Raw genomic sequence first — 26,304 nt, 5'->3', positions numbered from 1 at the left:
TCAGTCTGGGGCCAGCGATAAACTCCTGCAGGAGGGTTTGCAAGACTTTCCCGGCACTTCAAAAGAACATACTGTATCTGCAGGCCTCACCTGTTTGAGCAGTGTGTAATTGGATCCATCCAAGTTGAGCTTCCTCAGGTAATAGCGGTTAGCAAAGATCAGGAAGGGTTCTTCATCTGCAGGGAGGGAAACATCATATGTGAGTGGATTTGCCTTAAACACTTGGCTGAATGTTATTAATCTGTCATGTTTCTTACCTGAGGTGGATTTGCATATTGTGGGGTTTTCAGGACTAAGGCTGAAACCTTCCACACACAGACAGTGGAAGCTGCCGTGTGTGTTGATGCAACGCTGCGTGCAGGGATAGGTGGTTGTGCACTCATCTATGTCGACACAAGTCTTCCCATCATCCTTCAGACGGAAGCCAGGGTGGCATCTACACTGTGAGGAGGCACAGTACAGAGCAGGTAAAGCAACAATGAACGCTGTTTATATTACACGCTCATGACTAGAGAACTCAAAGTCAGAATTTCACAGTGTTCACTTACCTTAAAGCCTATTTTCAGGTCTTCACAGAGCTGAGAGCAGCCGCTCAGTTTGCTGTTCAAGCACTCATTAATAAAGCAGTTCAGCTCATCAGAGCCATCACCACAGTCGTCCTTATGGTCACAGAGCAATGCCTCATCGACACAGTTTCCATTATTGCAGGCATATGCAGTGTCGTTGCATTTCTTCTCTGTTCCATTACAGAAAGGAATGAAGTGGGAAACAAATGAAGAGGAAAAAGTCAACCAGCTTTTAGTCACAGCTGTTGAGAGCGCTTCTCATTTGCCAAAAAGATAATAACAAATATTAATGTCATATTCACTTTTATGTTCATTAACACATTTAATTATACTGGATGCGACTTGTGCTTTCTGTGCTGTTAGTGCTATAACAGTGTCCTTTGTTTTGGCTGCATCAACATGCTCCAAGGCTATAGATGAAAATTAGACATCTGGCTACTTTGGTCCATGTGAATTAGTAAGATAAGCACATAAAAAAAAAGTGTCTCTGGAGCGGCAGTGTGAATTTAACCTGAGTCAGTGCAACGTGGGTTCTTAGGTGCTTCGTCTGAGTGGTCGTGGCAGTCGAAGTCTCCATCGCACTCCCATGAACTCTGGATGAGGCAGCGTCCGTTGGCACAGCGGAACTCATTGGTTCCACATGTTGGATATTCTGCGGCGAGAAAACAGCAGCGGGGTGAAGGACAGTTAGGCTCGCTGTTGTTAAAAGTGAGGAGGAGCTTTTTAAATCGCCCCATGAGGAATAAGAGGTCATGGTTCCACTCACCACACTCCTGGGACTCATCGGAGCCATCGCTGCAGTCGTTGTCATGGTCACACACAAAGTGCTTGGGGATACACTGTCGGTTCTGGCACATGAACTCATTGCTGCTGCATGTGTTGTTGAACACTGAGACATAAAAAATATTTGATGAGTAAGTGCGATAAACAGGTTTCATGGTCCACCAGGTGCTGCATGGGTTTATTTATTTCATGTATCTATTTTATAAATATTTTATGTATTATTTTGAACACTTCTTGCCCCTGCCTGCACTCACCACAGCCAGCTTTGACACTCTCGTCAGCTCCATCAGGGCAGTCTTTGTCCCCGTCACACTTCCAGCGTTGAGGGATACACATATGTGATCCAGGACACTGGAACGCCTCAGGACTGCAGGTTTTGGTCTCTGTGATGGAAAGAGGTTATTGAAGGTGATTTTAATGCCTTTTATTGCCCTATTTGTAAATATAATGTTTAACCATCGATGATCAATGACTATATCTTTATTTCGGAGGCAGAACGGGAACTGTTATGTTATTGTTAATAATATTCTCACAGAACCTACTGCTGTCAAAAGAGTTGCGGTTCTAGACTTGTTAGCACTATGTCTGCTTCTTGTATCGGTATTCACTACGGTTTCGTTCCCAACACTCACTGCACTTGCTGTCCTCATCACTGCTGTCACCACAGTCGTCGGCTCCGTCACACACCCAGCGGTTGGGAATGCAGCGGTGGTTCCCACACTCAAACTGGGAGGCTGAGCAAAACTTATCTGGAGGACCAGAAAGAAATGTTTAAAGTGCAAAACACAGATTGCCAAAACAAAGTAATGGTCTGTAGCGTTTCAGATTGTTTAGGCTCTGGTACAGTATCTAAACATACCGCAGTGAGCCTCGTCTGCACCGTTCTCGCAGTCATTCTCCTTGTCACAAGTCCAGCTCATAGGGATACAACGTCCACTAGGACAGGCAAAGAAGGGCGTCGGACACTTTGTTTTCCCGCTCCCTGGCACGGTGACAGACAAGTGGTAAGTTAAACAAGAAAACATCAGGGAGGTAAGCCAGCATGGAGAGAAAAATAATTTACTTTGCGGAGAATTTGCTCCCGAACCACAATTTAACGGATGAAAACGTTCATTGTTTTTGTTTCTATTCCATTTAGAGTAATCCAAATTGGACTTCTTGCTCTAATCCATCTGTGAAAAAATGATTTCACTTGTTCCTGGAATACTGTGTGTACATTCAGCTGTGAGAAAATATGTGTATTTCAGAGGCTCTTAAAATACCTGGGCAATTTCTTTCATCAGAGAAGTCTCCACAGTCATTAGCACCATCGCATTGCCATGAAGGGGCATAGCAGAGTGTGGTGAACTCACACTTCTGAAATGTCATTCCCTTCACTCCCAGATGGAAGTAACTGGAACAGTCCGTGGCAGCTGAACAGAGAGAGCAGAACTACTTTTTACCACAGCCTGAGAGACAGTGTTGGCCTTTCTTATTATAGGTTTTTTCCTAATTTTTGCTGAACTCACTGCAGTTCATCTCGTCACTGGCATCCTCACAGTCCACTTTCTGGTTGCACTTGCTGGAGTTGGAGATGCAGCCTCCGTCTCTGCACTGGAACTGATCGGCCGAGCACAGTGTGGCTGACACACAGGAAAATGAGACGCAGTGTTTAGGTAGAACGCAATTTAAAAAAAAAAAAGTCAAAATGACGTCAGGCGGAAAAAAAAAAGAGAATTGTTTACTCGACTCACTGTTACAGAAGAGTTCATCAGAATTGTCTCCACAGTCGTCCTGCCCGTTGCACCAGGAGCTATGCCCGACACAGCGGCCATTCACACACCGTCTGTAGCCCTTCTTACACACACGGTTGGCTGAGAACAGGATACGATATGGACTCAACTTAAAAATGTCAACAGCAATAGTACGGCTGAAACTGTGAGAGAAAAACCTTCCACTCACCACAGTAGGACTGTTTCTCGTCAGACTTGTCCTTGCAGTGGGCCATGCCATCACAAGTCAGGGTGTAGTTAACACAGTCTCCATTCCCGCACTCAAACTCATCAATGCTGTTACATGTAGTGTTTATGGCTGCGAGACAAGGACAGAAAAATGCACTTAGATGCACTTAATGCACTTAAGAGTTGCATGAGAGAGGCATGCTGCATGGAAACATTTTCAGTGCTCATTCAAATCCATTCAAGTCCTGATCTCAGTCTTTGCTTGTTATTTTATTACATTGTGGTCTGCATGTAAAAGAGCTTCTGCACAGTAAAATAAGCAGATAAAAAAAATGAATAAAACAGTGTGTAAAAGATGAATTTTTTATCTTTGTATGATGAGAATTTTAAGCCTAAGATTTGTTTTTATGAATCCCTTGCTTGCATTACCTATGCAGGTGTTGTCTTCCAAAAGTTTCCTGTCACCACGGCAACTGCAGTTGACCCTTCCTTCTGAGGTCAGCAGACACAGATCCTGACATCCTCCATTGTCAACACGGCACAGAGAGAACTCACCTATGCAGACATGAGGAAAGTTGCACGTGCACGCACACACACACACACACACACACACACACACACACACACACACACACACACACACACACTTGAGTGAATGAGAATTTCTGACCCTACATCCAGCCTCCTGACACACAAGCAAACACATTCCCCCTACACACACATCCCCATCAGCAGACAAACACGCCTGCCTGATGTGGCCTTGCCTCCGCTCTCCGCTGAATGCGTAATTCAATGTGACTCAATCTAAATGGGATTTGCAGCTATTTACCGCAGGCTCTCTGCTTGTATGGTCGCTGTGGGTATTGGAGCACGAGAGAGTTTACTGAATGAGGCAAATTGAGGGAAAAGATGGCTGACGATATGGAAGGGAAAAGAAAAACAGGGCTGCATTGATTTAAAAGTATACAGACAATGGGAGATGTAGAACAAGATGAGTTGGAGAGAGAGGTGAAGACGTATGGAGAAAAGTGAAGAGCAATTTAGAGGGTGTGTGCCTGTGGTAATATAGAGCTCATGAATGGAGGTGTCTGCAATTCATCTGGTGCAGCGTCACTCCCAGATTAGTTTTATCATCCCATTAACTGCTCTGTTGGGGCAGAAAAAACATCTTAGTTCACGTGTGTTGTGCCAGTGAGTGTTTAAATACTTGCTCTAAAACAGCCTGTGTTAAAACCTTTTATTGAACTAGTTTGACTTGTAATGGCCTACGTATGTTGATGTTATCACCAAGGATGGAATGATAAGCTATTGTATACAGTAATGAAATTTCATAACACCCCAAGTTCTACTGGTTCTACCTCACAAATGACTGCTCAACATGTAAATATAAAAAGAGCTGTTGATATTGCATTACACAAATAAAATTTACCAAATCACATACATACATACACAATCACACAGTTCTACACAAACATTTGGATCCGTCTCTCTGTGTAAAAACAACTCACAGCTGTTGGTGTCGTTGGCCACCGCAACGATACCCATCGGCTGCTGAGGGATGTCGGCACGCAGCACCTTCATGTCTCCTCCTGTGTATTTGTCAGCGCGAAGCACAGCCCTCCTCACCCAGTCAGTCCAGAAGATGTAGTCACCGTACACAGCCAGGCCAAACGGATGGACCGGCTCATTCTTCAGTACCACCTGCAGGGGGAAGCACAAACGCAGCCATGACCTCATACATTCAGGAAATTCCAGCCTTGGAACAAACTCGAAAGGATAAACACACTGAGGTGCTGTTATTAGGCAATCCCGTGATACAATTATACTGTAGTGCAAATATTTTCCTTAATGCTTCATGATGTACGCTGTGTCTGTCTGCATGTTAAGTGTTTGTGTCACTCACATAGCGCCGGCTGCCATCATACTCGCAGCGCTCTATCTTGTCCAGCGTGGCGTCAGAGAAATACAATTTTTCAGCACGGTGGTCTATGGCCAGGCCGTTAGGGGTTCGGATGTCCGTGCCAATGATCACAAGGACATTGGCACCAGTCAGTGTGGCACGCATGATGCTGGGAGACTGCTCGTTCCAGTTGGTCCAGAACATGAGGCTGCAGGAGAGATATATAATCAGTGATGTAAATAGGTGTAAAGTTTTGGCACAACATGCGAGCAGTATTGGATGTGAATAACCGACTTAGTTCTAACCTCTGACACTCGTCAAGGACAAAGGCTCTTGGGTGATCATCCCCCGACATGGTGACCACCGTGTGTCGGTCAACGGCCCCCCAGCGGCTCTGATCCACAGTGTGGCGGGTGATGGTTGAGGTTGTATAGCTGGTCCAATACAGCATATCCCAGCCCCTGTGGTACGCCAAACCCTCCACTGAGCCCACATCTGAAAAAGAACAGAGCAGGAGAGAGAAGAGGGGAAAGAAACACGAAGATAAATACAGAGAACAGTGGGTAAAGAAAAAGAACAGGGAGACATTAAACCAGAATGAGGGAAAAGACAGAAGATAAAAGAGGGGAAGGAAAAGAAGCACGTCAATCCCAGTGCTGTGTTAAAAGGCCAAGTGTGGACTGTCTGGCAGTAGCTCAGTGCTGGCAAACTGCTATGTGGCAGCACAGAGTCAGGGCTATGGACATGACAGCTTGGTATTAATGACCAAGAACACCGTGTGATTCGAGGCTTTTATCCAACAAATAGCTCACTAAAAAGGTCACAAAAACAGTTACTGGCTAGCGTATTACTTTCCATTGCACTACCTCATCAACAGATGAGAAGTAAAAAGTCATTTTTCTGCTCCATAGCCGTGAAATGAGTAAGAGGTTGTGCACTCCTCGCCTGCACAGAGGCCAGAGGACAGACGAGAGGGCAGCCAAGATGGAGGAACACAAAGTTCTGTGGTGGCAGATAAAGAGCAGCTGTTCTGTTGCTGAGAAACAATACATGCACACAGTCAATTTAAAAACAACTATGCATCAGTTCACTCCCATGACAAATAATTGGTAATAGCTGCCTTATTGTTACTGTTACTGCAATGGAACAGTGAGGGTCTAATGATCACAGCAGCCTTTTCCGGGGCTGGAGATGACCTCACTCCGTCCAGAGGATCAGCAAGATTCACCACCAGGTGGGACACTTAACACTACACCTACAGTGAAATGCCTCGGACATGAATCACCATTTGTCCGGTGCGTGCTCTGAGATTCTGAATGAAGAGAAGCGACTGGAAAGCCTAGCGGGGGCACGCAACACAAAAGCAACTCCTCTCTGCTTCTCGCAATCATAAATCAATGTCCTAAAAATCGATAGCGAGCGCCAGAGAAATCCATCCGCCGCTATTTCTTCTTTCTTCAGTGCTGTTAATGAATTGTAAATCTCTGGCCAGCAGCGCTCTCGACTCAAATTCCTGCTTTTCACATCTGTTTATCTTCACATTGTCGTTGACCTAAGCCTATCTGGGGTTCTGTACATTTTCGCTTGTTGTTTACAATAATACAGATATGCTGAATTTATAGCTGTTGAGCTCAGCTGGTTATAGTGGCATTGAGTTTTTTATTGCAGTTATCTGCCGTAGACGCGATAGCAGGTCAGTGTTTGCTATCAGGCGGGCAGTCAATAATTACCCTGATTTCTGAAGACAAACACTCCTTCACTCTGTCTCTCACTGTGTATATACCATATCTGCATATGTTCTCCAAACCGTGTGTGTCTGCAGACACAGCGCTTCTAGAAAATACACAGCTCCTTTCAGAAAATGAACAGAAACAATGGACCCTGGGAAAAAAAAAAGAAAAAAATATGTTTGGCCTCATTTGGCCCTCCCACAGAAAGCAGGCCAGCCCATCTCTGTCAGTCCTGCTCTGTGATAATCAGTCCAGAGTTCACCTGCCGTTTACTCGGTTTCATCCTCTCTTGCTGTTGAGTTATTCACCACCATTGTGTGTCTAAGTAGATCCCTTCCTCGGAGGCATGAGGAAGGCTGATTGTGGGCCGCTGAGCAAGGGGTCCTGATTAAGGTGTCGTGTGGAGTAGCCGCCTGCCAGGAGGTGACAGGAAATCACACAGTCTACAGCATTTAGCTCTGAACACTCGGATGCTCTTAACAGGAGTCTGTGGAGAGGGATGAAGGGACTCGAGCAACTAAGAAATCAGTACTGACTTTACTTCAGTGGAGGTGTCTGATGTTATTTTGTTCCCTCTCTCACCCCCCAATCAAAGGTGGAGCAGATTTCGAGGATTGTTAAAACGGCTTGAGTCACATACAGCACATGGGAATGGGTCGTTTGCTGGTTGTGTTTTAAAGGACAGTTTCTGAGAGGTATATCATTTTCACACTGTCAGCAGCAACATGAACGTATGTAATGTGTGTACGCTGTATGTATTTAACAATCATGTTTAGTTCTTATTGGTTCATTTTAATCGTCGACACGTAGATGTTAAATGACTGGAAATCTGTGTGTCGTCATGTCTGAGTACACTGCTGTCATCCCACAGTGAGTAATCATTCCCACCTGTATTATCAGTAGTTTTATGACTGGCTTGAGCATATTGACCCAACCAAAAGCCAACTGTGTTCCTACAGTCACGGTATGAGTGAAAGACATGTCCATAACTGAAGACGCGATGCTGCTGTGGAACTGTACAGGTTCAGAGGATCTGCCGGGGAACGGCAGTGACACTGGGCTGGGCAAGGTGGAGCAGGTCCTAGTCCCAATATTAGATACACTGATTCTGGTGCTGGGGGTCGTCGGGCACACAATGGTGATGGTGATCCTGTGTGGGAGGCGGAGGAGAGGTGCTGGACATTCCCCTCACAGCTCCATGACAGGCACCGGGACAGACATCCTCCTGCTGGCTCTGAGCGCTGCCGACCTGCTTTTGCTCTCCACGCTTCCCTTCCACACTGTTGCCATAGCCATGCAGGAGTGGCCGTTTGAGGACTTCATGTGTCGTCTGGTTGGCTTCTTGGGATCGGCCTGCTCGTCGGCCAGCGTCTTCACACTGGCTGCGCTGGCTGTGTCTCGCTATCTGACTGTGGTGCAGCCTACCAGAGCGTACGGTCTCCTCTCCCCTCGCCGGGTGTCTATAGCTGCTGCACTCCTCTGGGTGCCAGCCTGCTGCCTGGCTGTCCCCCAGCTGGTTTTTCGCTGTGTGGGAACCCCCCGACAAGCCCCTGATAGACACACATGCTTTGCTTTCCGGTTCCACAAAGACCAGCTGATCTATGGATTATTTCACTTTTTTGTGGCCTTCTTACTTCCACTGATCACCATTGCTGTGGCCTATGGCAAGATCTACCTGTTCCTGTGGGGGAGTCAGCAGGCCGGCAGGGCCCCCCAAGTAGAGCGCTACCAGAGCAAAGTGACCCAGACCTCAGCCATGCTGGTGCTGGCTTTTACCCTATGTTGGCTGCCGTCCTATGGCCTGACGCTGAATTTACTGGCGGAAGAAATTTCAGGGGCCACTGGCACCTCACCCCGTTACGGCCCCTTCAGTGTGTTTGCACGCTTCATGGCGACTTCCTCTACAGTGGTGAACCCCATCCTCTACGTGCTCATGTCCCAAAAGTTCAGACAAGACTTACTAAGGCTGTTTAAAAAGGGGAGGCAAAGAGAAGGTAGGGCTGTGGATATGGCTGCTGCCTGACAGTATTACTATCAGCAGCTACCTTGATATAACTGAACACCTGTCACACAAACACACAAACAAGCAAAACCTGACCGCTGGGATTTATAACTTAAAAAAGTGCAAGCTGAGTTGCCTTGCTGAATTACTCATGTGAATAAAATGGACGGAATAAAATACCCTCACAAGGAAAGTCTACTTAACAAGGAAAAACAACAGCACTTGCAACATCTTTCCCTCTGTTAGCCTGGATATAGTACAAGATCAAACTGCTTGCCTTGGGAGGAGCTGCTCTACAGGGACAGTGGGACAAACAATGTTGAATCATGCGTTCCTTGTAAAAACCGATTAAAGTCAAGGCACTTTGGTAAAACATTAACAGTGCACCTGTGATTTGTTGTGCTGAGATAAGGTGAATGAATGTCTACTGCATCTGCCTCTGGGCCTGTTTGTGTTTATATACACTCTGTTCCTAAAGCACAGATAAACAAGAATTACCGCCTCATGCTTGTATGTCTCCGCCAACCAGCCAATTTGCAGGAAATATGGTCACGGTTACAGCACTGAATAATTTGCAGAACATTATGATGTCACAGTGAAGTTGACCATTGACCATTTAGATATAAAATGTCATCACTTCATCATTTTATCCTATTTGACATTTGCGTTAAATTGTGTCATAATTAGCGTATGAATTGGTGATTTATGAAAAATGTGTTTCATGAGGTGTCCTTGACTTTGAACTTTGACCACAAAAATCTAATCAGTTCATCCTCAAGTCCAAGTGAATGTTTGTGCCAAATTTGAAGAGATGTCCCGCAAGGCGTTACTGAGATATCGTGTTCATGAGAATACACTGGAGGTAAACTGTGAATAAAGCTGGGTGTTTGGTTGATTGTTGAGGAACAAGGGTAAGTTAATAGAAAAGGTTCACACAAGCTTAAGATGTGGAAATACTCACTCTCTACTACAGTCTTGCGGTCAGATCCATCATCACTGATCTGCTGGATGTTGCCAAAGTGGATGTCACTGAAGAAGATGCGGTTAGCTCCCTTTCCTCCACCTCCTCTATAATCAAAAGTGAGTGCAATGACATTCTTCATGTGCTCCGGGTCTTCAAATGGTTTTATTGGTGCATTCAGGTTGTTTTCATCCGACAGGTGGACACTCTTTAGTATAGTGCGCTCTGAGTAGAGCAGGTAGCCATCATAGTCACGGCAGCTGCGGCCATCTTCAGCCAGCATGCCATGTGCACAAGCGCATGTGCGCTGCCCGTTGCCACGGTAAAGACAGAGCTGCTGACAGCCGCCATTTTTGTCTTTGCACACGTTTGTTCCTGTAAACAGAGATAAAAATCCATGATGTTATTATTAAATACACTTTTCTCAGATCCCTAAATGCGGGGAAACACACATTTAAGAAGTTCTTAATTTACCATTTATTCCACAAAATACAAATCCCTTGTAAAATGCTAAATTCTTGCATGTGAAGCAGATTTATGACGGTTTACATATTTAACAAACACCCCAGTGCTTACCTTGCTGCCTGGCCCTGTTGAAAACCTTGATGTCTTTGAGTTGCACCCCAATGCCAGTCCTCAGAGACACAGAGTCTGTGGCATTGTCCTTGCTGCCTCTCTTTATGGAGCCGTTAGCATGTGTCCTTCAAAGAAGACAGAAACAGCATCAAACAGAGGCTGATGCTTGCAGACATTTACGGAGGAATATTAGAAATATTACAAATGATAGAAGGAAAATATCACAGATATTCCAAAAGTGAGGACAAGTTAGACTGAGTAGGAGGAGTAAATCTCACCTGTCACTCCAGTAAATGTAGCTCTCAAACACCGACACAGAGAACATGTCCATGTTGTTGTTGGCCAGCACCACCTCCCTGTTTTCTCCAGTTTCAAGGTTGATGCGCTCAATCTTGTCCGTCCTTGCGTCACACCAATAGAGGAGACCATCCTGCATGCACACACACAGTACTGTTTGTTCACCCTCTGCATTGTGACACAGTGATGTGAATTCTAGAACGTTCTGTTATACTTTACCTCATAGTCGATGGAGATTCCATTGGGCCAGCTGATGCTGACATTGACAAGGACAGCCCTCTGAGAGCCATCCAAACGAGACCGTTCGATACGGGGATACTGGCCCCACTCTGTCCAGAACAGGTAGCTGCAAACATAAACACAGCAGAACACAGAGATAACTTCCTCGGTAATCAATAAGGAGAGAAATTACAGAAGCAGACGCTAAAGACAGCTGCAGACAGTAACTGGAGCTACACCCAGTGTCGTTTCCTCTCACCCTTTCTCAGGGTGGACAGTGATGGCACGAGGCTTGTCCAGGCCCTGGGAGATCACCACATAGCGGAAGGAGCCATTCAATCTGGCTACCTCAATCACATCAAAACCTTGGTCTGTCCAGTAGATGTTTCCTGTGAGGGATAAAGGCGGAGGAAGTGATGAGCATGTGCTGCATGTTTGTTGATGCAGAATTGGGCCCTGACTGACGTCTTTTTTTTTTTTTTTCTTTTGACACCTGGGATTAAGTGGCCTTGTTATCTCTCCTACTGCAATCATTTCTCCTTGCTTTCAAATGATCTCCTTTTCCTGTTCTGTTGCATGGTAACAGACAGAGACAGTCTGAGCAAGGGTGGTAGAGCCACTGAGAGCCAATGTGAAACACAGTTTACCAGCATGTTTACTTGATACTGTTTGAATCCCGTAACTGTGAGCATAGACAATGGCGTTTTTGTAATATGTCTGGGGTGTCTCTCACCTGCTATCCAGTCGACAGCGATGCCTTCCACTCTGCCGATGCCATTAGTGACCACATCCTCTCTCCAGGTCTGGTCTCTCTTGGCCCTGCTGATGGTGCTCAGGCCCATATCCACCCAGTAAATAGTGTCATTGTCTGGGAAAACACACATTAAGAGTCGGACTGAACAGAACTTACGTAACACATACTTAATGCAGTAGTGAATTATTTCAGCTACATCAAAGCAACAAAATAACTTAATGCCTGTGACTTTCTTTCTTATTTGAGTAAAAAAAAAACAAAAAAAAACCCCAACATGTTAGAAAAAATCTTACCAGCATGGAAATCTATGCCCACAGCTAGGGATGTGCCCGAAACTGGTACAAGGGCATCAGACTTGTCTGATGGGTCCAAAGGAATACCACGAATGCCCTCATGCACAGAGTACAGCAGGAAAGAGCCAACACCTACAGCAAACAAATAAAATCCCCAGTGTTAGACTTTGAATAGTTTGTTCTGCATCACACAATTTATCACTTTCATCAGTTTCTTCAACCCAAATTTGGCTTCAATCAAGATACAGTACGTGTACGACTATGTCATACCCTCACAAGACTGCTGCCCTCTGCGCAGGCTGTATCCTGCTGTGCACATGCAAGCTCTGGTGGTCGGGGAGGTGGGGAGACACAGCTGGGAACAGTCTCCATTGTTATTACTGCAGAGATTGGTGCCTGGGAACAGAAAAGCACAGGAACAAATACACAAAACAAATCAAAGAGGAGTTACAGAGACATAAACAGATGTGCTTTAGCGTAGATAAACAGGCTACATCCAGCAAGCAAAACAGACCTTCAATGAGACAAGGACAGATTTCCTTCCCTTCTTTTCGCCAAGTAATTTAACTAAAACAAATGCTCTACAAGCTCAGAAAAAGCTGGCATGTGGCAGCCAGCTCTGCACCTTTCTGGACAGTTTCATTGTAGATTTTCATGTGCATCATGGGGGATGTGCTGTTCCTCAGGACTTTCCAGTTGCCCCCGTCCTTCTTGTCACAGGTTCCTATCTGGTCAGTTCCTTGGTCGGCCCACCACAGCTTGTCTCCTGAAGGATACCACACACAACAGGATGGTCTAACACTGGAAGGACTGGGACTTTAACTTGGAGCAAGATTTAATGACGCATACATAAATCTGCAACACGGTCGAGTTATCCTACGTGGCTTGATTCTCTCTACCTTCATCTACTATACATCACTGGCTGAAATGAACATTTTCTGGAGACATACCCATGATGGCCAGAGCAGTAGCCTTGGTCAGCTTGCCCTTGACCCCCTCGAGCACCTCCAGCGCAGAGCCGTCCAGTTTGCAGCGGTTGACGGTGCTGTTTCCTGAGCTGATCCAGTACAGCTGCTCTGTGTCAAAGTCAATGGACAAACCTGGAAAACGAAAGAAAGCACTGATGTGTAACCACCTGCCCCGTCACTAGGGAGTGCTGTCTCTCATGCAGTCACGCGGAGGCAAGCACAGCACGTCACTCACCGACTGGGCCTTTCTGGTTGGTAAAGAGCACACTGCGGTTGCTGCCGTCTGTGTTGGCCATGCTGATGTTGTCCCCATCTGTCCAGTACAGTTTCCTGAAGGAGACAGGCAGAGAGAGAATCAGCAAAATCACAGTACACACGAGCAAGAGAGATTTATTGCAGCATGCCGCAATTTTCCTTGCTGAGCAAACTTAGTCAATAAGGCCGCCTAATAGCACTCACAGGCTCCACAACCCAAAGCTCATTGCTCAAAGTATGGCAAAATTGTAAGGGCTTTCTTATTGACAAAAAGGTAAAATAATCTCATGATCTCAGGAAATCAATTTGTTGTACTGAACTTTCCGTCGCATGGAAAGAACTGCATGCAGCTCAGGAGCTAGATTCTTTCCTCAGCCTTGGAAGCTTTATTATGTAATGCTTCTTATGACTCTTTGTGAATGCTGGATAGTTTTGTTTACCTGAGGCCATGGTCTGTTTGCTGGTTATGTGGATGTACTTTGTATGTTTTTTTCACTCGAGCAAATGATCTTGATTTCAATGAAACTACCTCGTTGGGTAAAACAATAGCGATAGTAACAGTTACAACAAAATACTTTAGAGTCTGTGGAGCAACTGGTCTGTAAAACATACCATACAGTATATGACCTTCATACGAATATTTTTGAAAAATGCAAAATGTCTTTTACAATTTACGACCTAACCGAGTCAAACAGAGGCTGGTGAAGGTGTGTGAAGCAGCTGGTAGGGATCCACTGAAAATCTATCTCAGAACATTCAGTTCAGCAGCTGAAAAGTGTCCTCTCTGACTCATCGTCCCATCACAGACTCTCCCACACCACGCACACACTCACATAAACACTTGCCTTCAACTTCCTTTCTATTCAAACTGGTCACTGAACACACACACACACACACACACACACACACACACAGACACACACACACGCAGAGAATACAGGAAAATATGATGGTGTGTCACCGTGTCTCGAATGGGTGCAGTCTGTGTTTAAAGGGTATCTATCGTCTGCCCTCATCACCCACTTCCTGTTAAATCCTACCACATCCACCACACCCTTCATTTGTTTGTTAACATGCCTTTAAATAAAGTTCCTGAAGCATTTAAACTCCCACATTGTCGTGTTTTAGCACATATACACACATTGGAGTTTCTCCCTCCCCGACTGTCTTTACCCCCACCCACTCCTGAACATATTCTGGGCAGTGAGAGGACAGCCCAAGCATATGGATCTCGCATCTGCTTCTCATTTTCCCCCATGCCAACAATGCTCAGATCGGAAACATTCCTCCGCTTAAGTAGGCTAAGTCTTTTAAACAGAGGAAGGAGTACACAAAAAGGCAGGGACATTTCTTAAGAAAATATCCTTCTTCATCCACCTCAAATACTCAAAAGCACATATATTCCTGTAGGACAAAACTAGATATATAAATAAAGATGGTGTGTCTCTGCTGTGCCGGTAAGAGGTGGGGCCGAGGCCAGGTTGGGGAGCTGAAGGGGAAGAGGTTTCGAGAGGGACAACTGAAGGGGAAAAAAAATGGACATTTGCTGAACAAGGCAGGAAGATAAACACTAAAACAGAAATAGCGACAGAAAGCGACAGAGACACTGGCTCTAAATAATTCATGGAGAGTCACTGTGAGCACAGGAGCTGTCTTTCAAAATAGAAGTGGAGCAGGAGAGAGAAAGAGAGGGACACGAGAGAACGATGACACGAGGGGAGAAAAACTGGAACGACTTCCTGAGAGAAGAAACAGTCAGAGGTCAGCGACCATTTATACCAAACTACTCTGCCTGTCATCACTGACTGCAAACAGAAGGGCGGGCTGACAACCAGACATAGCCTAAGTGTGTAAGATTGCGTGTGTGCACCTCTGTGTTTATGTATCGTAGGTTAAAGGTGAAATTAGGACAGTGTCTGAGAGCAATTTTTGAAAACTGCGCAAGTCTGTGCGTGTGTGTCTGTGCATACGACCAACCCTAGTATTGGATGCAGCACCAGGCAGTGTGGTTTGTCCAGGCCCTGGATAACAGCATTTTTGAATGAGCCGTCCAATCTGGCAACATTAATCTGTTTCTTATTGGCATCATAGCTGGTCCAGAACAGGTTTCTGGACACCCAGTCCACTGCTAGACCGTGGGCGTTGGGCAGATCTGAAAAAAAGATAAACAAAATACACACAGAGCCATTAATCAGCCTTTTCTACAGTCATGTTATATAACAACCAAAAACAAAAAATTCAGAAATGCCATTTTCATCATTTTCTAATCCTGAAATCAGAGAGAAACGGGCAAGAACTGCAACAAAAGACATTCAAATTGACCCTTTGCTAAGCCCCTCCCCCTTGTGTTAATGTAGCGCATTAGTTTACAACGATAACTGTGGCAGATTTAATATTCCAAATTCAAGGTAATTTGTGAAACAATCGTTCTTTGATTTCACACAGCAGCAGACAAAAGCTCATTTCTAGTTTACTGCCATTCATTTAATCAGCTGAACTGATGTAACTAATTAACATTAACCTCATAATTTGATTGAAAACTTCATTCTCAGGTGATTTTTTGGGTCCAGGAGTTTGAAATCGAGAACAACTCAAAAAAGGTCTTAAATAAGCATTTGATATGGTAAAAGACAGAGGCTACAGCCCCAGGAAATAAGGCACCACCCACTAAATTCTTTGCATGCACAGTAGCTCGCATTGACAAGTGCCTACTTACAGTTGCAGAGCTCTGATTGGATAATTGCTGTTCGGAGAAGGGGTTTAGCAAACAGTCAATTATAGCACCCATTTCTTTGCCACAAGAAAAAAATACAAAAATTTTGTACCACAATACAGTATAGTTAGGATCATGTCCAAATAAATCAGGTAATTCATCATGGTTAGTTTTGAATTTAAGTGCAAAACTTGAGTGAAAGTCAACACTGAAAATGGAAATCTGAAAATTGATAAATGGATAAATCACCCAATTATTTTTTTGTATAAATTTCTCTGAGGTATAACCAGCACAAATCAACTCCAATTTGGCCTCATTACAAGACAAGGTTGTTTACTGTACTGCAATACACAGTGTCTTTTAGAGGAATAGTAACATAAATTATGTATAAAATCTGCCTTTTTTCAAAGAGAAAAAATCTGTAAAATCCAAAAACAATGAGCCTGAAGTATGGTGTGTATTCTGCTTCTCCGTACCAGCAGAGACCACAGTCTCAACTCCAGTGCCATTGATGAAAGCTCTCTTGATGGTCTGAGTGCGGACGTCTGACCAGTAAATACGGTGCTCCAGAGCGTCATAGTCCACCACAGTCACATTGTCGATGTCCGGCACAGTGAAGGAGATAATATAGTTGTAGTATGGGTTGTCGATGTCCACTCCTCTGATCTCAATCTGACGGGCGTACAGCAGGAACTGACGAGACTCTGCAGAGGGGAGAGAGATGTTGACATGCATCCTTCAGTAAATCTCCAAAGCTTCAGCATTCAGTGGGAGTAATCAGGAATGCAGCTTCAAGTCAAAAGTAAAACACATGAGTGCACACTAATGCCCAAGTTGTGGATTGGTGGCTGCAGCACGGATGGGTGCATCTGCACATTATTCCTGCCACTTGAACAAACAGTTAATCCAATTGCATCTTTGACTCTGACGATTGTGTCTGGCTGGCTAACTCAACAGCACAGCTGTGACAGCGAGAGTGAATTCAGTCTTTGCAGATATATTACAACTGCATTGGTCTCAACAGTCATTTAACTGCGTACAGCTTAAATGATAGACAGGAAGAGAGGGAAACAGAGAAGGAGAGAGGGAGAGTAATGACAGTGTCAGGCTGTATTGGCCAGGCCAGACTAGGTGGTGGTTGTGGAGGCTTGTGGCTGATGCCTGCATCAGACAGAATGGGGCTCTCCATTCCATTACCCCTGAAGATAATAGAAAGTGCCGCCCTGAATACTAAACTCACACACCGAATAAACAGGCCCACTGTGCACGGACAGACACCTCAATGCGCGCCAAAGCTGTCACAGCAATAGCACCTCAAAGTGAAAAAAAGTCGAGATTGTTTAATCCTCCCTCTCTCTTTCACACACACATACACACAAATGGAAATAAACAAGTCTGTAAGGACAGGGATTACACTGTGGTATTCAACTAGAGTTTTGCCAAGACAAGCAGCTAAGAGGGGAATCAAAGAGTATGTTTTCTATACAAGCTGCATCTATGTACAGTGTGTGCTCATGCTTCCATTTACATACATTACATAAATTTAATCTTTTGGCAGACGCTTTTATCCAAAGCGACTTACAAGTGAGGGAGTTTCATGCTTACCATAGCAAGTGCGTTTGTCAGGGCCCAGCTTCATTAGGTGAGGACAGGCACAGGAGAACGTCTGATTGTAGTTGATGAGGCATAGATGTGAGCAGGGCTCCTTGCCATCTTTAGCCGCACATGGGTTAGGAGCTGGGGAGACGTGAGTATGAAAAAATTATTCAAAGTGTGTACTTATCTGTGTTTATAATGGATATCTAATGAACATAGCAGCTGTAAAAACAAACAAACAAACAAACAAACAAACTGGTTGTTTCAAGTTTTTCTGTACCAATATTTCAAACTGCAGTTGCATCTGTGTGTCTCTTACCTTGTGGCTGTCTGGATGGATGGTAGACTTGGAGGTCAAAAGGTTGTGTGTTGGTTCTCTGTACTACAGTGACATTGCTCCCGGTCCACTTGTTTGCCTTGGCCAGGGTGTTGGTCCTCCAGTCTGTCCAGTAAACCTCTCCGCCGTACATGGTGACGGCAAAGGGATGCGACAGATACTCATGTCCCCTCAGAACCTCGATAAGCCCAGAGCCGTCATACTTGGCTGAATAAATGGCATCAGATCTGTGAACAAACAAAATTTTCAGTTACATTTCTGGGGATAGCTAAAAGATACAGTGCACGCTTCAAACAAAGAGGTTGGTGTGAGTGTGTTCATGTCTGTGCCCTCCGTATGACCTGGCATCGATCCAGAGGATGCGGCGCTCTAGATAATCCACAGTGAGTCCATTCGGCCAGCCTCCATTGCCGGTCTCCTTATGGATGGTCTTCCTGCCTTCTCCGCTCATGGATGCAGCCTCAATCCGCGGCAAGCTGGCATCCCAGTCTGTCCAGAAGAGGATCCTGCAGCGCCATGCCACACAGTCATTCAAACAATAAGGTGCAATGGTAGATGATCAGTGTGCCAGCCTCACAATTACTGTACCAAAACATTTATCGCTGTAAAGTAGCTTTGTTTGATATGAGCAGGAGATAGAGGAAGCAGAGCGGTCGTTACCCGTCCCGGGGGTCAAGGGCAATAGCTCGAGGGTGCTCCACCTCCCCAGCCAGCAGTGTGGTCCTCATTGTGCCGTCCAATTTGGCAACCTCTATCTGATCCAGGTTGCTTTCCACCCAGTAAATGTTTCCTGCTATCCAGTCCACTGCCAGACCCTCAGGGGTAGCCAGCCCATACTGGATTACGACATCAAAGCTGGTTAAAGCTACGAGGACGGAAAGACAGGAGAGATGGTCAAACTTCTTGTTTTGTCTATCCAATTATCTATCTTTCTTTTGTGTTTATATTTTGTATCATCCAACTGCTAGAGACATCTGATCTAATCATATTTCATTTTGCTACTCAATAAAATAAACATCCCTGCAGGGCACTTAAATTTCTTAATGAATTTACACAGTATTTTAATATGTACGGATAAAGGCTTCGAAGATCGGGATTTGCTGATGGCAACATTTCAGATTGTACTGTAACCCGAAGCAATGATCCGTTTTGCTTCAGTATTTGCAAATTATGCAAATGTAATCAAGCTATTTGGATTCAAAGCCAACATTGCATCACAAACCGTAATTCCTTTAATCAAACGACTAGACGTTATGTTGAGGAGCAAACACATGTTAATGCAACAAACAAAAGCATAAATAAATACGGTAGTGGGACAGCAGGGGGTGTGATGCTGCAATACCCAAATGGGCCTTATATAATCTAAATATGTGCTGTCTCGCAGGGCTGAAGAGACATTTTCCAGCCTCTTTCAAAGCCTTTCATTTTCCATTGGATCCCTAATCAGAAGGACATGTCTAATTATTTGTGATGAGTCATTATCCTGTCTGGAGCAATGAAAACACACACTTGCTGAACGCAGACTTTTGGCTGTGCCTTGTAAATGTTGCACACAGCAACCACATGCACAGACAGACATCAGTGTGGACCTGCTCACTATAACTGCTGCACTTGATGATAGGGTTTGTTTGCCGTATCTGATTTTCTGGTCACAAGAAGCCAGAGCACCAGGACCAAGAGTGCAGCTTTACATGCAACAATATTATATGTTGAATATTCTTGTCTGGGAGGCAGTCTCATGAAGGTTTTGGGCACAACAAAGTTGTCATCATTGAAATTGCAGTGAGTACTCAGAGTTTATCTCAGAGGAACTGCAATATTTCCCGAGTGTGCAATGCAGTATTTACAGATTAAAGTTTTATGACTCATAAAAGTCCCTTGAATCCAATAAAACCCAGGACATTAACGTGCGCTGCATAGTTTATGCTTTATTTATTTATTTTAACAAAAAGCCACTTGTGTTACAAATTCTAAATATTTATCTTGACTTTAATGGCGTTGTCTTAATCAGAAATGTAAATCCCCTGATGCCCACCAATGTAAACATGATTTCTATCTGCTGATGAAGACCATGTGATGTGGCGGAAAGCTCTAAAAGAAATCTAGGGTACCTCAATTTTTTGTCAAAACCTAAATTGTGCATCTATAAATGTACTCCTACTGCAGACAATCACAGCACATGTTAAGAAAAAGTCTTTCATGCACATTAACTGTGTTGCAAACGCTCACCTCCGTTCTCGGACAGCTTCCCACGATAGATCTTATCCTCCACCACATCAGTCCAATAGAGGGCGCTCTGGCTGAGATGGAAGTCGAGAGCGATGGTGTTTCTTAGGCCCGGTACCAACACACTGAACTCTCCCTTATTCAGATCAATGCGGCGGATCTCATGGCGGTTTGAAAAGATGATGAAGGGCTTGAAAGGATCTGTGCAAATGAAGAGGAAAGATCACTTAAAAAGGAGAACCGAGCAGATGGTAAAGGGTTAAAACCATGTTGCCCGGTCACTGTCGAATTGTTACTCAAACTTCCAAACTCCCAGCTCTGCGGGAAAACATCACAGCCATGTTCTGCTGCAGTGTGCTGACTTGTCCAATGAAAGAGGGGCTGTGTTGAAAGTGGCTCTAATCCTGGGTAATTAAAACGCAGTGTAAATAAGACAAGAGTTATCTGCACCTAACAGGCAGCCAGACAGGCAGCAGGATGAATGACCGGGTGTCGGTGGCTAGTATCTAAGACCTGGCAATGAGGACCACAATCATAAATTCATGTTTCCTCATTGGCTAGTTGCTGCAGGAAGAGAACTCTATTCTTTATGTGGATGATAAAATTCAAAGCTGATTTAATGTGACTGAGTGGTTTCAGTTTTTTCACATCTTGCCCTCTTGCTGACTTTAATAAAATGAATTTCTGCTCTTCGCTTTATACTTTAACATTTGAGATTCTTTTCATTAAATAATAAAGGCACCTAGAAACCATTGTCCAGGTCTTTTTGATGTTTTCTTAGAGAATGGCATTTAAGCTCTACGTCTTCTCTGGCTCCACTGCTCTGTCTATTGTCCAAATAAGTTTCTCTTGATTCTGCAGTCTTGAACCCTGACAAAGCCCAGAACCCAGTCACCTATCTAACTTCCTTCCTTACAGAATAGCTACCATCAATCAAATGTTCAGCCTCTTCGCTGATGTCTTTTGACTCCCCCTTACCCTTCAGCTCTCCTGTATTTTTTCCTGTGTCCCTCACCTGTACTCTTGCAGTTCTCCATGTCAGGCTCCAATTCCCAGCCCTCATAACATGAGCATTTCACACTGAACTTGTCCTGTTCACAGCGCTGACTGCACTTCAGGTGTTTGGCACAGAAGCTCTGGATCTGACAGGTCTTGTTGTCAGGTCCTAACTCCATGCCCAGTGGACAGGAACAGATCACACCCTCGCCAGGCGCCACCGTGCAGTTATGGCTGCAGTCGCCATTGTCCAGTGAACACAGGTCTGTAAAACACAGAAAATCAGAAAAGGACTGAAGCAAGGGAAGACTACAAAGAACTGTTATCAAACCGCTGAATCCATCATTTAAGATGCAGAATTTTTCTTGCTGTTCCTGTGCTCCCTGTACTGAAACACAGCCTGGGTGCTGCTGTCGCTTACCACAGAGCTTCTCGTCAGAGCCATCTGGGCAGTCATCTTTGCCATCACAAAGTTTCTCTGAAGGCAGACAGATGGTGGAGTCGTTGGCGCACACATGGTGAGAGAGCTTACACACCAGCGCCTCACAATTGTCCTCATCTGAGTTGTCCTCACAGTCACTGTCACCATCGCACACCCAGGCCTTGCTGATACAGCGTGCTAGGGACAGAAGGCAGGGTTACTTTAAAAGTAACTACTTCAAGCTTACTTCATGTACTTCCCAAACTTCCTAATTTGAAATATGGTCTCCTCACCAGAGTCCTTGCAGCCAAACTTGACAGCTGGATCGCACATGTGTGTTACACCCTCACAGTTCTTCTCATCGCTCAGGTCCATGCAGTCGGTGTCGCCGTCACAGCGCCAACGCAAGGGGATGCACAGGCCGTCCATCCGACACTGAAACTCATCCGTGTGACAACCCCCAGGAGGACGCGTGGCTGTGGAGAGAAAGACATCATGAGACTCCATAATGACATTGTCTGGAGTCGTTGCCTTGCGTTAATCAAATCAGGACACACAGCCTTGAGCAGAGACGATGTGCAACATCAAAAGACAAACAAGAAAACAAAAACTAATGAGCTGTCTGTTAGGAATCTGGGTAGCAACAAGTCTTAGCAACATGAAAGGCTGAACAGATTCAAGTATGCATTCAGAAGGTCATTGTTTTAGTTATAAACCCCAGCTGACAGTGAATCATTTTATTTTTGTTTCACTGTTATAGAAACATAATTACTAATAAATAATTTTAAGTAGGTAGATTTATATCATGTGTTGATATTTTCAAAAGGACAGTTGCTATATCAGTCACTTTAAACGACTAGCAAGAGTTATTAGGTGCCAGTGGTGGTCCCCATTAGACTGGTGCCTGCGTGACTAATAGGGACCAGGGACCTATTACAGCTGCTGATTGAAATGTAAATACTAGCTATGATTGTTGTACAGACTCCACTTTACGGAATAAATGACACAATGGTGTAAAGATGCACCCACTCATTATAATAACAACCACCTGTCACAGCTGTGTTCCATGAGTACTAGAAAAAAAAAGTACCAGTGGCAATTTGTTTGTGAATAGTGGCTTTTAATGTTAGCTTAAGATTTTACTATTGACTTGTTACCAAAAGTTACTCTTGGTTACTAAGGTCCATATCTCCTTGAATCCAATACAGAGTACTCAATCCATCATGTGCAGCCTCTTTTGGAATTTTAATGTCCAGGTGTGCACAGCTGCACAGCGGCACAAGTTTGGATCTGGAAAAAATCCATCATCATGCAATATTAGTGGGTGTGTTGGATGGTTGGTATTAACTGCAGTCCCATCAGATGCAGCAACTCGTATTTCTACACACTCCGTCTGTGCTTTTCTTTGTTGATTTTATTCAGGTTCAGATCAAGGCGGACTGTAATCTAGCCACAAACTGTGGCAACTGCTACTGATACAAGTATTTTTTTAGTTTAATGCACAATTGAACAATACCAGGAAGTGTATTAGATTACAGGGTATGGTGTCTTCATGATAGTCTGCTGCATGAATGTGGATGGGAAGTCAAAGTCAAGGTGAAACCAGCCTGTGTGGGCTGAAAATGTAAACGCAAGATTAATGCAACATGACATTTTTACTTGATAACCCAACTCATGCCATACTGATATAAAAAATGTTTTGAAACTGTGTTAGATCAGTGGGTACGCACCAAACCCAGTCATATGATGGGCAACACATTCCATGTACATAGGGTTACTTTGAATTTGTGAAGACTGCATTTGGATTTAATGCTCCAGACACATGGAATAAGCTAAAGAGCGTTTTATAAGTTATCCACATTTTAGAAACAAGATTTATAACCTTCCCAAAACAGAATGCATTAGTTTTAACAGATCAGACTTGTTTTACTCACTAGATAAATGGCTCTGTTTTATAATCTTGGCTTTTTATGTTTTAAATTTTCCTTGCGTATTATTTTTATTACAATTTTGTCATTTTATTTTATTGTCATTTAAATTGTATTGTTATTTCTTTTTGGACTATCTGTTCATGAATTCTTTTTATGATGTTTTTTTATGTAGGCTACATCCAGGTCTCTCTTGAAAATGAGATTTCTGTCTCAGTGGGATTCACCTGAATAAATAAAGGATAAATAAATAAAACAAATAAAAAAAATGAATAAAAGGTTTGAGACCACTGTAGTTTTAAAATGAACTTGCTTGGCAAATTGGAAAAAAAATATTGTTTTACAATCTATAAGGATTTCTTATAATCCTTTATTTCTTCTTTTTTTTCATACAATAATATGCTGCTGGAGAAGAGTTTCCAAACTGTCAGGGAGTGTAGCAAATACCACCTGATCAGCAGGTGAAGACACTGACCCTGATTGGTGCAGTTTGCGTGGGTCTCGTCACTGTAGTCCCCACAGTCATTATCTCCATCACAGGTCCAGTAATCTGGGATGCAGCGGCCGCTGTTACACTTGAACTGAGCACTGGAGCAGGAGTGACTACAGCCTGCCTCATCACTGTTGTCTCCGCAGTCATTATCTGAAAAACAAACACAGTCAAACAACACCCACTCTCTCTCATTATGAGGCGCCCATTGCCTCAAAGGGGAAAAAAAAAAAAAACAACATATGTTTCAATATGCAGAAAGTAATTGCTTTTCCTTTTTCACAATTAACACAGTGATAGTGAAAACTATGGAATACAAATGAAACAGAATATGAGAGATGAGAGTTAAAATAATGACAGAAACTGCATAGATCATACCATGCACCACGAGGGAATGTACCCAGCGCTGATACATTGAGCTTGGCAGCAGAGCATCATAAGCACTTTTATGCCCATACTAATGTTAAAGGGCAATCTAATGTATAACTGCTATCATATTTTACAGTAGTTCATTTCATAGTCATCAAGGAAAGAAAATATTCTGTGGTTAAACTCCTTTTTATCATTGAACCTGGCAGCCTACTAAATCTATATCGAATTAAATAGAGTTTCATTAATTTGATTGCTAACACAGTAACTGTGCTTTCAGCTTTCCATGTATTTGGCTGACTGAGTAATGCACTTACAATTTATCTGATCTAATTTAGCTTCAAACCTGTGTGCAGCAGACTAAATGAATGGCAGCAGTATTGGCCTCAGCCCGTGGCCATGTCCAGTTAGCAAAAAAGCAGCACTAAACTGTTTCTGTTTCCAGCCCTAGATCTAGACTAGCGTTACGGCTGCTGTGGTGCATGTTGATCTATGCACTAACCGGTCAGGTTTGGACAATTCAACTCATCAGAGCCGTCCCCACAATCCTTTTCTGAAAGACAGAACCAAGGGAAGACAGCAGAGTGGGCTAGCGGCACAACATGGAACAACAAAACCAATAACACAGAACAACAAAAGACAGGGAAGACAGGTGAAAACACACAAACATACAAGGTGACAAAAAGAAGAGTGTATGCCAATATGAGGCCGGTGGCTGTGACAAAAGGGAAGCGAGGAGTTGCTACACCGGAGAGGAAGAGGAGATAATAAAGAGCCCACACTAACCATTATCACAGCGCCAGTTAATGTTGATGCAGCGTCCATTGTTGCAGGTAAACTGGGTGAGGGGGAAACATGTGGGGTAGGCTGTGGACAGAGTTTAGACATGTTGTTACATGTTACACAACCGCACACTAAAATGTCAACCCAACCTTTACAAACAGCCATAAATCACACTGCATCTACTGTGTGGTGTGAGAATAAGTTGACCAACCGCAGGAAGCAGGTTCATCTGACCGATCACCGCAGTCATCGTCCAGGTCGCATGTCCATGAAAGAGGGATGCAGCGCCCACTCGCACACGAGTACTGATTAGGTGGGCAGGTTCGAGCTGAAAGACAACACGGCAGAGTTCACGTCACATGTGAAAAAAAAAAAAAAAAAAACACCTGTCAGATTTCCATATGGCAGCGTGTGTGTTTGTGTACCTGAACAGGTGGTGTTGGATTCGTCCTCGTCGTTGCCACAGTCGTTGTCCCCGTCACACAGCCAGCGCAGAGGGATGCAACGGTTGTTCTTGCACTTAAATCTGTCTGTTGGGCAAGTATGCTGGTCTGGAGAGAAGAAAGGACGCATTGAGTGTCAAGAAGGAAAATGAGAAGCCATGTGGGGGGGGGGGGGGGGGGGGTTGTGGAAAGGTGAAAGAGTGGAGAGTTGTGACATGCAAATGAGCGAAAGAGAGGGCAGATATTCTAGCTGCTCTGGACTGGATTTTTGTTTTGTCAGGAATGGAAACAAGTCTGCACTTTGACCACAGACAGACCAGATTCACAGACATTGCTACATTCCTCCTTGCACGCACACACACTCACAGCCTGTGTACTCGCACATACACACAATTAGCACATATAAACACTCATACTCACACGATTCAGAGTCTGCGCTCTCATTTCATTCTGGCATCACCAGACTGTCAAATTCAGACTGCCAGAGGTCATCTGACTCAGTACCAGCAGGAGGGGTAGCTGTTGTGAAACCGTGTGAGTGTCTGTCTGTGTGTGTGTGTGTGTGTGTGTGTGTGTGTGTGTGTGTGTGTGTGCGTGCGTGCAGTAACTCACGGCACAGCTCAGGAGCCTCATCGCTGTTGTCAAGACAGTCATTGTCTCCGTCACACTTCCAGCGCTCCTGGATGCAGCGGTTGTTCTTACAAGCGAACTCTCCAGGCTGGCACTGAGGAGGGGGCACGTAAGACGGGTTGGCTGTG

The 26,304-nt window shown here is 44.3% G+C and overlaps 2 protein-coding genes across 3 annotated transcripts in view; one reads left to right on the top strand and one right to left on the bottom strand.

Annotated features, from left to right (window-relative positions):
- The window catches only part of LOC130183050 (low-density lipoprotein receptor-related protein 1-like), a 90,520-nt gene that overhangs the window by 12,189 nt on the left and 52,027 nt on the right, over nucleotides 1-26,304 (bottom strand). For both annotated transcript variants that reach the window (XM_056398368.1, XM_056398374.1), the window contains exons 16-57: nucleotides 26,159-26,299; nucleotides 25,529-25,654; nucleotides 25,315-25,431; nucleotides 25,107-25,187; nucleotides 23,937-24,104; nucleotides 21,827-22,009; nucleotides 21,534-21,731; nucleotides 21,132-21,377; nucleotides 20,120-20,317; nucleotides 18,551-18,755; nucleotides 18,232-18,396; nucleotides 17,873-18,117; nucleotides 17,563-17,694; nucleotides 16,434-16,661; nucleotides 15,222-15,396; nucleotides 13,225-13,319; nucleotides 12,972-13,121; nucleotides 12,647-12,787; nucleotides 12,292-12,417; nucleotides 12,022-12,153; nucleotides 11,708-11,842; nucleotides 11,234-11,363; nucleotides 10,975-11,101; nucleotides 10,737-10,888; nucleotides 10,459-10,583; nucleotides 9,883-10,257; nucleotides 5,495-5,684; nucleotides 5,193-5,397; nucleotides 4,798-4,990; nucleotides 3,719-3,844; nucleotides 3,291-3,419; nucleotides 3,083-3,202; nucleotides 2,858-2,971; nucleotides 2,612-2,761; nucleotides 2,209-2,331; nucleotides 1,982-2,098; nucleotides 1,604-1,732; nucleotides 1,333-1,455; nucleotides 1,078-1,218; nucleotides 549-736; nucleotides 258-441; nucleotides 91-176 (exon numbers count right to left, since the gene is read on the bottom strand). In XM_056398368.1, the coding sequence (XP_056254343.1) occupies nucleotides 91-176; nucleotides 258-441; nucleotides 549-736; nucleotides 1,078-1,218; nucleotides 1,333-1,455; nucleotides 1,604-1,732; nucleotides 1,982-2,098; nucleotides 2,209-2,331; nucleotides 2,612-2,761; nucleotides 2,858-2,971; nucleotides 3,083-3,202; nucleotides 3,291-3,419; nucleotides 3,719-3,844; nucleotides 4,798-4,990; nucleotides 5,193-5,397; nucleotides 5,495-5,684; nucleotides 9,883-10,257; nucleotides 10,459-10,583; nucleotides 10,737-10,888; nucleotides 10,975-11,101; nucleotides 11,234-11,363; nucleotides 11,708-11,842; nucleotides 12,022-12,153; nucleotides 12,292-12,417; nucleotides 12,647-12,787; nucleotides 12,972-13,121; nucleotides 13,225-13,319; nucleotides 15,222-15,396; nucleotides 16,434-16,661; nucleotides 17,563-17,694; nucleotides 17,873-18,117; nucleotides 18,232-18,396; nucleotides 18,551-18,755; nucleotides 20,120-20,317; nucleotides 21,132-21,377; nucleotides 21,534-21,731; nucleotides 21,827-22,009; nucleotides 23,937-24,104; nucleotides 25,107-25,187; nucleotides 25,315-25,431; nucleotides 25,529-25,654; nucleotides 26,159-26,299 (6,614 nt within the window). The remainder of the gene's footprint in view (nucleotides 1-90; nucleotides 177-257; nucleotides 442-548; nucleotides 737-1,077; nucleotides 1,219-1,332; nucleotides 1,456-1,603; nucleotides 1,733-1,981; nucleotides 2,099-2,208; nucleotides 2,332-2,611; nucleotides 2,762-2,857; nucleotides 2,972-3,082; nucleotides 3,203-3,290; nucleotides 3,420-3,718; nucleotides 3,845-4,797; nucleotides 4,991-5,192; nucleotides 5,398-5,494; nucleotides 5,685-9,882; nucleotides 10,258-10,458; nucleotides 10,584-10,736; nucleotides 10,889-10,974; nucleotides 11,102-11,233; nucleotides 11,364-11,707; nucleotides 11,843-12,021; nucleotides 12,154-12,291; nucleotides 12,418-12,646; nucleotides 12,788-12,971; nucleotides 13,122-13,224; nucleotides 13,320-15,221; nucleotides 15,397-16,433; nucleotides 16,662-17,562; nucleotides 17,695-17,872; nucleotides 18,118-18,231; nucleotides 18,397-18,550; nucleotides 18,756-20,119; nucleotides 20,318-21,131; nucleotides 21,378-21,533; nucleotides 21,732-21,826; nucleotides 22,010-23,936; nucleotides 24,105-25,106; nucleotides 25,188-25,314; nucleotides 25,432-25,528; nucleotides 25,655-26,158; nucleotides 26,300-26,304) is intronic.
- LOC130183066 (delta-type opioid receptor) lies at nucleotides 7,200-9,300 on the top strand. The gene has a single exon (XM_056398404.1). It carries the CDS (start codon nucleotides 7,899-7,901, stop codon nucleotides 8,940-8,942), a length of 1,044 nt encoding a protein of 347 aa, XP_056254379.1. The 5' UTR covers nucleotides 7,200-7,898; the 3' UTR covers nucleotides 8,943-9,300.

This window comes from Seriola aureovittata, chromosome 2 (genome assembly GCF_021018895.1).
Source record: "Seriola aureovittata isolate HTS-2021-v1 ecotype China chromosome 2, ASM2101889v1, whole genome shotgun sequence".
NCBI classification, from domain to species: Eukaryota; Metazoa; Chordata; class Actinopteri; order Carangiformes; family Carangidae; genus Seriola; species Seriola aureovittata.
This window is presented reverse-complemented; position numbering and strand designations above follow the sequence as displayed.